The 13,859-nt window shown below is 39.9% G+C and overlaps 2 protein-coding genes and 1 non-coding gene across 4 annotated transcripts in view; 1 reads left to right on the plus strand and 2 right to left on the minus strand.

The window, feature by feature from the left end:
* The window catches only part of LOC131275504 (protein diaphanous homolog 1), a 70,484-nt gene extending 66,206 nt beyond the window's left edge, over nt 1-4,278 (minus strand). The window contains exon 1 of the mRNA XM_058286107.1: nt 4,221-4,278. Coding sequence (XP_058142090.1) covers nt 4,221-4,263 — 43 coding nt within the window. The 5' untranslated portion in view covers nt 4,264-4,278. The remainder of the gene's footprint in view (nt 1-4,220) is intronic.
* Nucleotides 86-189, plus strand: LOC111762786 (U6 spliceosomal RNA). Its single transcript, XR_002795813.1, has one exon. It is a non-coding gene; the product is annotated as a U6 spliceosomal RNA (small nuclear RNA).
* A 134-nt stretch (nt 4,279-4,412) lies between the features above and the next one.
* The window catches only part of LOC101412724 (protein diaphanous homolog 1), a 46,794-nt gene continuing 37,347 nt past the window's right edge, over nt 4,413-13,859 (minus strand). For both annotated transcript variants that reach the window (XM_058286072.2, XM_058286068.2), the window contains 8 exons: nt 13,300-13,410; nt 12,998-13,116; nt 10,773-10,889; nt 10,044-10,159; nt 9,472-9,536; nt 8,199-8,378; nt 6,474-7,226; nt 4,413-4,823 (listed from right to left, as the gene is read on the minus strand). In XM_058286072.2, the coding sequence (XP_058142055.1) occupies nt 4,671-4,823; nt 6,474-7,226; nt 8,199-8,378; nt 9,472-9,536; nt 10,044-10,159; nt 10,773-10,889; nt 12,998-13,116; nt 13,300-13,410 (1,614 nt within the window). In that variant the 3' untranslated portion in view covers nt 4,413-4,670. The remainder of the gene's footprint in view (nt 4,824-6,473; nt 7,227-8,198; nt 8,379-9,471; nt 9,537-10,043; nt 10,160-10,772; nt 10,890-12,997; nt 13,117-13,299; nt 13,411-13,859) is intronic.

Consider the following 13,859-nt stretch of genomic DNA (forward strand, 5'->3'; position numbering starts at 1 on the left):
TTCACCATAAGGAAAGTGAGAAAGAGAAAAAAGACCAGAAGTATGACAAAGTATCCTCCCCCCACAAAAAAATGTGTAGATGGTCTTGCTTTGGCAGCATATACTACTAAAATTGGAAAGTTACAGAAAAGATGAACATGCCCCCTGTGAACAGATGACACGCAAATTTGTGAAGCATCCCTTATTTTTGAATTATACATTTGAATGTGGTTAAAAGGGGGAAATTCCAGGTTGTATATCTGTTACTAGAAAAAAAAATTTTTTTAAACAAATACACAACACAGTGACCTATAAATTAAACAATGGACTATAGTTAATAGTACAATTATAAAAATATGCTTTTACAAATTATAACAAATGTACCATACCAATGCAAGGTATTCATAAAATATACGTATATAGGAACCCTGTATTTTATGCATGATTGTTCTGAAAACCCACAATTTATCTTTAAAAAAAAAGAAAGAAAGAAAAATGTGTAGGAGAACCTGTAGAAGAAAGTTCAGAATCAATTCCTTTCTCTTAGCTCATCTCAATAAATAGGCACACATGTTCTTAGACCTTAATGAAGCAGTGGCAGGAGAGCTTTGACTATAGAAGCCAGGTAGGGAAGAATGAGATAGGTGTTTTCTTTAATGTCCATTCCAGGAAGAGTCATAGGTATATGGGAGGTTTGGAGTATCAATAAAATATAGGGGGATACAGGCATTTTAACAAATTGCAGAGTTGTGTTGAGCAAACAAAAGAGGAAGTAGAGCAATATGATGAAAACCCAATGTCCAAATAACTTCCTCATCAAGTCAGGCAACTACTGGGTGAAATCATTTAAGCAGGACTTCTTTTGAACTTCTAATCCAACTGGATTCATTTTGCTACAGTTGAATATACTATAATCAGAATATGCCTCTTTTTCCCCAACTCTGAATATCCAATATCTCACTTATTTTTTTCTAATCCATTGTTCCCCTTTTTGTACTCCCAGGACTCACTGCTAATTCAAGGACATTTGTGCCAGAACGTAGTGGTTGATACCGCGATCACATCTTCTTCTTCCAGGTTTTATTTGGGTTTAAGCTTCAAGAAGCTCTTAGGGTAGCAGAGAGCTGAGCAGGGACTTTGGAGTTACATAGTCTGGAATCTGAATCCTGGCTCTGGTTCTTATTAAATGGCCTTGAAAAAGTTATTTAACCCATGCCTCTACCTCTTCATCTGGAAGGCAGAATATTTATAAGAGTGGTAATGAGTATTTATCTATCATCAATATTAAGACCATTAATGAGAGATGAGGAAACTGAAACTGGGTACCAACTTTAACTAAGGATTATGAATGAAAGGTCTTTTTTTGAAATGTTATACTATTGATATTTAAAGCACTGGAAGCAAAGTGAACCTCGCTTTCATTCTGATATCTGGGTCTTTTCCTCTGATGTTTTAAGAGCTGGAAATTCCTTATCTGATAGAAATCTAAATTCTAACTGAGAAATCAGAAGTCTTTCTACTAAAGTGTCCCTTTTGGGGCATGTTGTGAGGAAGAAGGGAGCCACTTCTTCCTAATGCAGTCTCAAGGCTGCATTAACAAGGCAGGGGCAAGTTAGCTCCTTATTTACAGCAGGTGTTATACACGGCACTGGATCCATATGCAGCACATTTGCCTGCTACTGGATACCCATGTATACGATATAAAGGCAACTATTTTGTCCACAAGAGACACACATTAAAACAAATCCTAACATACAAACACCTCTTGGGTCACCATAAATTTACAGAATAACTCAATGGGAAAGAAAAGAGGGAAATGTAGAAATATAAATAATTCAGACAACACTGGAGCCAATGAAACACCAAGAATCCAAAGGAGAAATACTTTTTTAAAAGGGAGGTGGATCTGTTCCTTAGGGAGAAATGTTTGAAAGGCTTTTTGGAAAGCGGATGTGGCTCCCCTGATAGAGTATTTGCCTACCATATAGGAGGTCCAGGGTTCGGTACCCAGGGCCTCCTGGCCCGTGTGGTAAGCTGGCCCATGCACAGTGCTGCCGCACGCAAGGAGTGCCAGGCCACGCATGAGTGTCCCCTGCTTAGGGGTGCCCCACACGCAAGGAGTGCACCCCACAAGGAGAGCTGCGCCATGTGAAAAAAGCGCAGCCCACCCAGAGTGGTGCTGCACACAGGGAGAGCTGACGCAGTGAGATGACACAACAAAGAGAGACACAGATTCCTGGTGCCACTTGACAAGAATGTAAGAAGACACAGAAGAACAAACAGTGAATGGACACAGAGCAGACAACCAGGGAGCGGGGGAAGGGGAGAGAAATAAAAATAAATCTAAAACAAAAAAAAGAAAGGCTATATAGATGTATGATGGTTGACAAGAAGCAGGAAGGTTTTATTTTATCTGAGTGCTGCAGGTAACTGTTAAAATTGGGTAAACAGTAAGTACAGTAAGTACTTAAAACTATATTTGACAGTAAGTAACTTAAACTATGTCTCTCCCAGGAATTTCTTAAAACAATTAAGATTTAGAATGTCTGGAAAATTGTTCATGGTTTAATAATTTGTCTAGAACACCTTCTCTAGTGCTTCCTGACAGACTGGTAAAGTAAGATAATGGGTTAATGTAACACCTGAAAGTCCTAAATAAAACTAAAGAATTGTAAAGACCAATCAGAAATTTCCTTCATCGAAAGCAGTGATCTACTGGTGATTATTATCACATGAAAAGCCATACTGTCACTAAACTGAAGCCAAACGTGCTAGGAAGTTAGAACCCTCAAAAACTGGAAAGCAGTTTCCTGGGCAGAAGCTGAGAGCTGATGAAATATTATGAAGTTTGGCTATTACATGGTTGAAAATAAAGAATAGATGAAGTCCTGCTTAGTTATTTTTAAAATACTATACACCAATTCATAATGGGAATACAGCAAGAAAGACCACTAAACTGGAGAAAATCCAACTAAAAACAATGGGAAATACAAATGAACAAGAAAAAAGGAGGACAGGATGACAGGAAGAAAGAAAAGGAGCCCAATCAGTGTATATTTGCAGTGGCACTCAGAGTCCAGGTGTAAGAGAGAGACTTTTGTCAGAAACCAGCACAGAACAGAGCCTGTGAATTTACAGATTAAGAATTAATTTTGTCACTGTCAGTTAGTGTTTTTTGATACACTAGAGTAATATTTCGTGGTCACCATCACAGTAATTTTAGGTAAAGGGATGGGTGGAAGGTAATATTCTCTTAGAAGAAAAGGTCATTTATCCTACATATTAGAGCGACAGGGCAGGCCTGAGCATCGTAATATTATATTCCTAGATACATGCATACATAATCTCTAGGGGCCGCCAGAGGTACCCAGAAATCTGTTAAGCTTCTTCCTGAAACAATGTATGGCCTGGTTCCATCAGATCACTTAAGGAAAAAAAATTTCCTTTAAAAATGGGTAGGGAGAAGGGAATGTTCCAAAATTGCACCCTAATCTTCATTACTAGAGTCATAATAGGTTTCTAAATAAAACAAAAATGGCTGAAGATGGAAATATTGAATTATTAGGTTATAATTGTCATTAGGTACATGACAAGATCTTTCAAATACTGTGTCCCTTAGGGGAAATAGCTACAAATGCCCCATCATCACAAGGCAACACAAAACCACAAGAATTAGGAAGTGAAGAAAGAAGAGGGCAAAATAGATCGGCTCTTCTAAAATAAAGGGGGAGATATGAAGAAGAAAACTAAGTATGTATATAAAAAACATGAAAAAACAAAAACATGGACCACAAGTCAAGACACCTGGATCTGGACATGTAACCCTGGGCAAGCTACCTAACTGCTCAGAGTCAATATATGCTATAGAACAGAGATAATACACATCCTGCCTACCTCATGAGGCTGCTTTGCAGGTCAAATAGGATAGACTGTGTTAAAGCACTTTGAAAATACAAATGTAAGGTAATATCATAATGGTGTTATTACATAAGTTACCCCTCCCTTTCCAAAGAAAGAACAAGTGTATGATAGCTTCGATTTAAAATTAAAAATAACTTTCTTTCCTGTTAACAACACAGTGACTTACTAGTCCTCCTGGACTCTAGAAACCTTAAAAAGCCTAGCAAAAGATAATCAGCCCCCACTCTCTGGTTTCTGTTTTCTAAAGAGAAATTACAGTTGTTTTATTCCTTTCTCTAGCATTCAGGAGACCCAAATAAAAGGCTCTTGTATATTCTTACCTTTGGAAGCTGCAGGAACAATAGACCAGGAAGGAGAAAGCATCAGATGTTGGAAAGAAATGGAAAAAAGAAAAGGAATCACACATGTTCTTTGTTATTGTAGACATTCTCTCAGCCACCTGACCTGTTAAGATTCTGTCCAACCTTTATTAATTAAGGACCTGGGTCTGGAAATGGGCACTGAGGGCAATGTCAGAATTTGGTCGAGAGTATCATCAAAATAAGCCCTGCCTGAACATTTGTCACCTTAATCTCCTAACACCTCAGGTTACACTGATATAAAATACCTCGATGCCACAGTTCTCTTTCCCAACCCTGATATCCCCAGAATATGAAAACATCTTATTTTCCTCCTAATGGGAAAATCCACCTCTCTTCTACCCAACATTCTCTTTCCACCCTCTCCCAGAGAAGGGAACAGGAAACCCACTTTAAAGGATATTCTCAGCTCTAAACTGGCCCTTTGCATGAAAGAGGAAAGTGCTCACTCTTGGTCTGGGCAGAGAAGGTAAGGGTAAGTTGGGCGAAAAGTTCATTGTTCTCAAAGCGATCCTCCTTCACTTTTGTCCAGAAGCAGTTCTGGGAGAGGTCCTCAGCAACAAACTGTGGATATAAGTAAGGTATAAAGAGTTACTAAGCTGAAAATGAAAATCACGATGTGATACTACTTCACACCTACAAAGATGGCTATTATTTAAAAAACAGAAATTAAGTTTTGGTGAGGATGTGGACAAACTGGAACCCTCGTACACTGTTGGTTTCAGAAATGGTGTGGCCACCATGGAAGTGCTTGGTGGTTCCTTAAAAGTTAAAAATAGAATTGCCACATGACCCAGTAATTCCACTGCTAAGTATACCCCAAAAATAATTGAAAGTAGGGACTGAGACAGATATCTGCACACCAATGTTGATAGCAGCATTATTCACAACAACCAAAAGGTGGAAGCAATCTAAGTGCCCATCAACAGATGAATAAACAAAATGTTGTATACACATCCAGTGCAGTGTTACTCAGCTATAAAAAGGACGGAAGTTCTGATGCATGCTACAACATGGATGAACCTACAAATATTGTATAATTCTACTCACATGAAATATCTAGAGAAAGCAAATTCATAGATATATAAAGTTGATTAGAGGTTACCAGGGGTCAGAGGAAGGGAAGAACGGGGAGTTCTGTAAACCCTGTACTCTGCCTTAATTAAAATTTAAATTTATCATTAAGTTAGTGGGTTTTTTGTTGTTGCTGTTGCCTTTTCTCTGAGTATATGAGTGCCCTGGTAACACACAGTTTTATGGTAATAGTCCTTTCACCAATCTGCAAGCTACTGATAATTGCGCTAGTCCAAAAGGGGTTATCAATTCCCCCTACACAGGCAATGTTTGCATGTATCACTCCCACTATGTGTTCGAGACCCCATGATCCTGAGTCAGCCTGTCACTTCTAGAAAACAAGTTAAAGAAGCTTGGGAATTGGCTCATAAACTAATCAAATTTGGCAGTTAGCCAAATCAATGAGATAAATGTAATATAGTAGCATGGGAAGATTTAAAATAAAGCCTTAATGCTTCTGAAACAAGGGATTTTGAGGTTAGAAGAAGGATAAGTAGCATAACTGAATCCAGTTCCTGAGTAATCACCAATAAAAAAACCTCAAAGCATCATCTCCTGATCCCACTATAAACAGCACAGCTGTTCCTGTGTCTTAGGTTAGCCTTACTCTAGTATGACATAGCTAATAGTCAACCAGCTGCCTCTTCTGCTTCTTAACCAGTTTTCAGGAATGGAAAGTACAGGGCTCAGTTTAATAACTTTTTTTTTCTACCTGAACTGATTTGTTTTTTATTTTTGGAACTACAGATACATATATCTCTAATAGAGAAAATTACAGGGATTAAAAAATGTATAACATATATAATACAGAATATACCATTTTTACCATTTTTAAGTATACATTTCAGTGGTATTACATTCACAATGTTTTGCTACTCTCACCACCTTCCATTACCAGGACTTTTTTTCATAACCCCAAACAGAAACTCTGTCCTCATTAATTAATAACTCCCCATTTTCTGATGCAGAGGAGATACCCAATAACTATCTGTTGATATTTATTCATAAGCCTGAGTTGAACCTGAAGACAGACAGATGTGAGCCACAAAAAAAGGAAGGCTACCTATGCACAAAATACAAAACAGGAAACTGAAGTGGTTTTCGAGATCTACTAATGAGGAAACGGATGGAAACCCTCACCTTGGACCAGTTTGGCCTTCGGAGCTGCACCTCTGGCTTATATAGCTTCTTTGGAGTTAATCCATATGGCAGAACTGGGGCTGCAGGAACTCCAAATCCAAAAGGGGGAGGTGGAGGCATGCCCATTCCAGGAGGAGGTGGAGGAACACCAGGGCCTCCAGGAAATGGAGGGGGTGGAGGAATTCCAGGACCACAAGGGAGAGGGGGAGGAGGAGGGGGCAAGCCTGGTCCTCCAGGCAAAGGAGGAGGAGGTGGGGGAATGCCCCCACTCCCAGGCAGAGGTGGTGGTGGGGGGATGCCAGTACTCCCAGGGAAAGGAGGGGGTGGGGGGATGCTAGCACTCCCAGGCAAAGGAGGGGGTGGGGGGATGCTAGCAACCCCAGGCAAAGGAGGGGGTAGGGGGATGCCAGTACTCCCAGGCAAAGGTGGGGGTAGGGGGATGCTAGCACTCCCAGGCAAAGGAGGGGGTGGGGGGATACTACCACTCCCAGGCAAAGGAGGGGGTGGGGGGATGCTAGCACTCCCAGGCAAAGGAGAAGATGGTAGAAGAGGAGGTGGGGGTGGTATGCTAGACACTGCTCCTGGTAAAGGAGGGGGTGGGGGTGGCATAGGAATGCCAGGGTCAGCAGGTAAAGGAGGCGCAGGGGGCACAGCAGCACTGCTGATAATGGGAGGAACAGCAGCAATAACTGCAGCAGAGAGAGAATCCATTTCTTTCTTGGCATCTTCTAGCTCCTTTGATAGCTTGGCAACCTACAGAAGAAAAGAACATCAGTGTGAGCACTTCTCACCCCATTCACGGGACTACTGAGGCTAGAAGGGACCTAAAAATTAATCCAAACCTCTCATTTTACAGATGAAGGGAATGAGAGGAGTCAGATAGATCTGATGATTCACACAGTCACACTGTTATTTAGTGGAAAAGTTAAAAGTATAAACTAGAATTCAAATCGTTGTGTTTTAGTTCAGCTTGCTTTGCATTTAAAAGACAACTTCATGTTCAAGGAGTATGATATGTGCAACCTGCTCTTAAACGTTCAGAAAGATAGATTAGATAGACAGACAGAAAGACAGAGTGGGAGAGAGGATGGACAAATGTGGCAAAATGTTAAAAATTGATGGGCATATGCTGCAGTTACTTGCAAGGAATTTGTATTATATTTGCAACTGTCCTGTAAGTTTGAAAATATTTCAAAATATAAAGTTTAAAGAAGAACAGACAACTTTCCCCTTTCAAAAACCAAATGAACTCATTACATAATTAACATATGTGCTATAAGGTAATCACATACCCACAGAAGTGAACAAGTTAACCAGGTACCACAGAGCATCTAAATATTTATAACTCAGAGAAAGTGTGTTGGGATAAATCTGCCCAGAGATGACCAAAATTAGAAAATTGGTTAATTTGTGAATAGCTTATTTAGTCTTATGCTCTTAAATCTTAAATTTATTATAAGACTATTATCTTTATTTCTGGTACTGTGACTCATTTTGTTCTTTATATTTTTCTGTAGACTCCAAATTTCCTATCATACGTATTATTTAGTCCCCAAACAAACAAAGAACGATAAATGACTTTTTAAATATGCCACATCTCGCTGGATCATCTATTAGCAGCTGAACCCTCCTAAAGAGTGAGAGGACTGGCTCCTGTTCTACACATGCTCATCCTGAGCTGCTGCTGGCAGTCGCACATCACTGCCTGCCCTATTCAGGTCTTACCTCTTCTGTGAGCTGAGACACCTCTGCTTCCAGGTCCTGTTTCTCTGTGGCAATTTTCTGCTTTTCAGTACCCAATGTTTCCTTCTCTCCCCGAAGATCCTGGAGCTTCTGCTCAAAGTCACTTTCCATCTTTTTCATTTCTACCTGTAGCTCGTGTCGGGCTGTTAACTCTGAGTCCAGCTAAAGGAAAAAGGAATCATACTCTCAGCAAGTTCTCCATCTCAGTAAAAAACCTAAGCCTTATTCCCTATTATTTACTGTTTTGTGCCAAGTCGTGATCTCTACTGCTCCCTGGCCATATCTCAGGCAATGCCTGGGAAAAGGAGAGCACCAAGATTTAACTTAAAATCAAGGTTAAAAGAGAAGGATCATTTCCATGCTCTTTCTACTTCGTGACTTAAGAGTAAAAAATTTAAGGTTTTAAGAAATTTAATCAGGAGAGCCATGGTGGTACAGTCCTAATATAGAATTTAGGATCAAGAACCCATTAACCACAATAGAAGTCCTTAAACCTAAGAGAAAACGAATACAAAGTTCAGACATATTCCAGATCCTTGATCTGGGGATAAGAGGCCCAAATTGCCAAGCAAACCTGAGGGTGCCATCACCATCATATAAGAGTATCATCTGTCTTTCCTGTCCTGCCAAAGGACCCAAGAACTGTGCAAGTCCACCACTAGCTCCTTATAATCAAATCCATACCACCCTCTCCCTGAGTAACTTATACTGGAAAAGTTTTCTCTTAGGAACTACTATTGTGTGCTGGAATGCTTTCAAAATGCCACAAATGGGAAAGTGGACTTGGCCCAATGGATAGGGTGTCTGCCTACCACATGGGAGGTCCGCGGTTCAAACCCAGGGCCTCTATGACCCGTGTGGAGCTGGCCCATGCGCAGTGCTGATGCGGCGCAAGGAGTGCGCCCCATAAGGAGAGCTGCCCAGCGTGAAAGAAAGTGCAGCCTGCCCAAGAATGGCGCCGCACACATGGAGATCTGACACAACAAGATGACACAACAACAAAAAGAAACACAGATTCCTGGTGCCGCTGATAAGGATAGAAGCAGTCACAGAAGAACACACAGTGAATGGACACAGAGAGCAGACAACTGGGGCGGGGGGAAGGGGAGAGAAATAAAAAGTAAATCTTTAAAAACAGAAAAAAAAAATGCCACAAATGATAACTGTCTCACATGTCAGAAAGATCATAATGTAATATTCAGACAAAGGAAGAAAGATAGGCCCCAAACAAACTTTTCTGATTTCCTACACACACCTTTTTTTCCAGCTCTGTAGCTTTGGCTTCAGATTTCTCCACCTTTGTTTTATCAATCATTTGATCTGAAGAGAATGAAGAGTCAGTAAGTAAAGTTCCCAACACCCTCAGCATTCCCCTCTCACTACCTAAGCCTTCAATAAAACCAAAGGGGAGTTTTTTGTCCTTTGGGTTATTTTTATTATCTTCTTAATGTTCTTCACTAGACAATTATATTCAATATGTAATTCCTAGACGCTTGTTATATAGTAAGACCCACCTGCTGGGTGGCTCCAAGAATGCCAAGTGATACTTATGACTTTCTGAGACCAGCAAGAATTACAGATAATAGTTTAAATTCCTGCAAAAGGTGCAGTGGTATGTGTAAATGGGTAAGTTTATGGATTTAAGTAAAACTAAACTAAAAGCCTGCATATTCCTGGCACAGACATTGCTTATGACCTAGTTAAGGGGGAAAATGGAAATGCTTCAGGACTAGAAGTGCATCTTCTCTGAACTTTTTGTTGAAAGAAAGATGCAAAATGAAGAGTAGAAGCAATGTTCTGAGGATCTAGATGGAAGAGTATGCTTACCAATCAATCCCTCAATATCGATCTGCAGATGCCGGCATTTGAAGTCAGGATCAGCCCCATTCTTGTGCAGAACTATCTGGGAAATACATTCTTCAATCAACTTATAGTACTGTGGTCTAGGGAAGAAATAAAACAGGGTTATCAAAGGAAACAAAACATAATTTTTTTCAAGTTCAGAATCAAAAAAATGAACTGCTTTGACAGTACAAGAAGAACCTAAGGGTAAGTGTTCTGGAAAAGACCTTTTAGTAAAGTTAATTTAAGTATCACTGGCGTGATAAGAAATTCCCCTCTTCCACCCCAGCTTCCTCATCTACTCCAGATAATCAAAAATTCCCGCCTTCTATCTCCTAGTGCCAAGTCTTACCCATCTAATAGAGATTTGACCCTGCCTGTGATGAAAAGCACTGTTGCTGATTCTCCACTTCTAGCCAGCCAGAAAGAATTTTAAACTGCCATCTTCTTTTGCCATGGTCTTCACCACCCCACCCCTCACCCCCCAAAATGGAAGGCCATCTCACCTTATACACTTTCTGATCTTTTTTACATAAAGATGCCTTTATTTACTTGGATTAAAGAGACAACTGACAGCTCCTTTTATACCCAACTATAAATTAACTCTAATTCTGGATCTTCATCTTGTCTTTTCTTTGGTATAGACCAATCTCTGAATTGAAGAATTCTCTCTTTTTAGACCCAAATTAAAAACCTCCCAAGCATCCATCCTACCTGGCCTCATAGTCATTCCGGACCAAGAGTAGGTGCTGCAGGATGGACAGGAAGTGTGGCTCTGCCTTTGAATCCTTCACTGTATTTAAGAGAATCTGGAAGACTTCACTGAAGTCAGTGGAAAAGGGAGAGGGGCTAAGGAAAGTAAATATTTAGAAACTATGTTTGGCAGTTTGCCCAACTTTTGGAGAAGCTAGGGAAAAGCAGTAAGATGCCCTTTCTACTCTAATGATGGTTCCTCCTATAAATAGCACCAGCAACTCTTCAGCTCTATAAACTTCCTCTGGCCAAGGGACAAGTGAGTCAGGTGGTACTGTACACAGAGAGAGAAGATTTCTAGTGCTTGGCTTGAAAATGAAGCAGTAAATGGAAGTTAAAAGATAACTGCTTTTTTCACTCTACATTTATTGTTAATGTATGTTCATGTATAAATGATATAATAATAATAATAATAGGGTGGGTTGGAGGAAAAATATACCAAATGTAAGATAACTTTGGTTAGTAGTAATATTTTGAGGAAAGCAGACATTGCTGACAGATTGTCCATCTACCATATGGAGCGTCCAGGGTTCGATCACTAGGGCTTCCTGACCCATGTGGTAAGCTGGCCCATGCACAGTGCTGCCTCGTGCAAGGAGTGCCATGCCACACAGGGGTGCCCCTGCGTTGGGGTGCTCCACATACAAGGAGTGCCCCGGAAGGAGAGCCACCCCACATGAGAAAAGCGCAGCCCACCAAGGAGTGGCACCACACACATGGAGAGCTGACACAGCAAGATGACACAACAAAGAAGGGACTCAGTTTCCCAGTGCCGCCAGATAATGCAAGTAGACACAGAAGAACATACAGCGAATGGACACAGAGAGCAGACAATGGGGTGGGGGGATGGGAAGAGAAATAAATAAAATAAATCTTAAAAAAAAAAAAGTAATATTTTGAGGATGCTCTTTAATCATTAGTTAAAAATGTTTCACAACAATGCAAGGTATTGGTGGTAGGGTGAGGTATTAGAGCCCTGTATGATGTTAGGTATGTTTGTTTTATAGGTTCACAACTATTACTATATACTTATTGTTTATGTATGAGTGATATATTTCAACAAATTAAAAAAAAAAAGATAACTGCTTTAACCCAAGTGTCCATCAACTGATAAATGGGTAAATAAAATGAGGTATATACATATAATGGAATATTAGTCAATCATGAAAAGGAATGAAGTTCTGATACATGTGACTATGTGGATGAACCTTCAAGATATCATGTTGAGTGAAATAAGCCAGACACAAAAGGACAAACATTGTAATGATCTGACTGATATGAAACAATCAGAACAAGCAAATTCATAGAGTTAGAATCTAGAATACAGGTTACCAGGGGATGGGGTGGGATAGAGAATGAGAAGTTAAGGCTTAAAATGTATAGGGTCCCTCTTTGGAATGATGGAAATGTTTTGATAATGGATAGTGGTGATGGTAGCATAACATTGGAATGCAGTTAACATTATTGAAAAATATATCTGAATGTGATTAAAAGGGAAAATGTTAGATTGTATATGGTAACAGAATAAAAATTGTTTTAAAAAAAATCCATGGAACTATGATACACAAAGAGTGACCTCTAAGTCAAACCATGGACCATAGTTAATACAATTATAAAAATGTACTTTTACCAATTGTAACAAATGTTCCACACCAATACAAGGTATTGGTGGTAAGCTGGTCTGTAAGAATCCTGTATTTTATGCATGATTGTTCTGTAAACCCACAAAGTCTGTAATAAAGGAGAAAAAAAAAAGATAACTGCTTCAAAGTCAGTCATGGCAAATACCAACAGGTAACCAAATTACTCCATCAGTTTCAGAGACACATATAAGAAAATGTAACCCTACTCCCGGACCTGTATATGTTCTCCAAAAATCCCACTCTACATCTGTTTAGAAAAGCTGGCTAGCTTAGGAAGCTAACTATCAGGTTCCAGAAAGTCTATACTGATTTTGACAGATGCTTCCATGTTAAGCAACCCTTAGACCACCTTTGCTGGCTTCCCTGGTTCTTGCTGCAATAAATAAGGTCCACAGCAAAAAGGCACCTGCCTTTCCTATTGAGAAGACACAAAACCTGATGCTCTGTTCAGAGTCATCACCCTCCACACCATCCCACACAATGAACTGCAACTGAATGCAATTAATGTCTCATCTGTCATGAACCCAGTCAGTAAAAGGATATTCCATTTCCATGCGAATGTCATCCAGTCGTCCCTTCAGGTCATAAGAATCTTCTTCCCCTTGTTCATCAAACACATTTAGTTGCACTCTCATATCATCATTTTCAATCTCTCGTAGGTCCTGTCAATGACGAAAGCAGAAGAGTCAGGGGACTCAGAAGTGTCCTATATGGCCAGAAACCCAAACCTTTCAGCCTGTTTTTTAGATTAAAAAACCAGAGTTATCCCAGATTACTGGGACTGTAAGAGCAGCAAGGTACCAGGCCAGCCTTCCTTATCTCTACTATTTTTAATCTAACCTCACCTGCAACACTTGATGTAGCCCCAAGCGCATTAATTCACTTCTGATGTGAACTCGGAAGTCAAGTTCTTCAGCAGGTGTGATGAGGGCATTGATCAGCTGTAGGCATCCCACCTAAAATAAAAGAATTTAGCAGCGATGTCAAGGCTAACTCCTAGGTCAAGATTCCATTCTCTTTACATGTATTCCAAGGCCCCCAAATATACCTACAAGATGCAACACAAAACTACAAGCATGACTTTCTACTAGAGCACTGATGCTCTAGTAAAGGTATGGAGAGTTCAGCGGTCTAAATGATTCCAAGGATTTGATGGCATATTTTGTTACAGGTCTTGGTTTCTCTAGCTTGTAGAGATTATCATGCCTTTTTATTTTGCCCCATTTTAAAGAAAAAAGTTTTTTCTCTCTCTTCTTGGCAATAAGGTTAGTCATTTTCCCTTCAGAATGGATTCTGAAACACAAAATATATAGTTGGGAACCATTCCATGTATTCTATGGAAAGGTTAAACGAAGTTAAATTTCCCATCTTAGAATTCTATTCTTGAGTCCAGTTTCAGGGGATA

This window comes from Dasypus novemcinctus, chromosome 2 (genome assembly GCF_030445035.2).
Source record: "Dasypus novemcinctus isolate mDasNov1 chromosome 2, mDasNov1.1.hap2, whole genome shotgun sequence".
Classification (NCBI taxonomy): domain Eukaryota; kingdom Metazoa; phylum Chordata; class Mammalia; order Cingulata; family Dasypodidae; genus Dasypus; species Dasypus novemcinctus.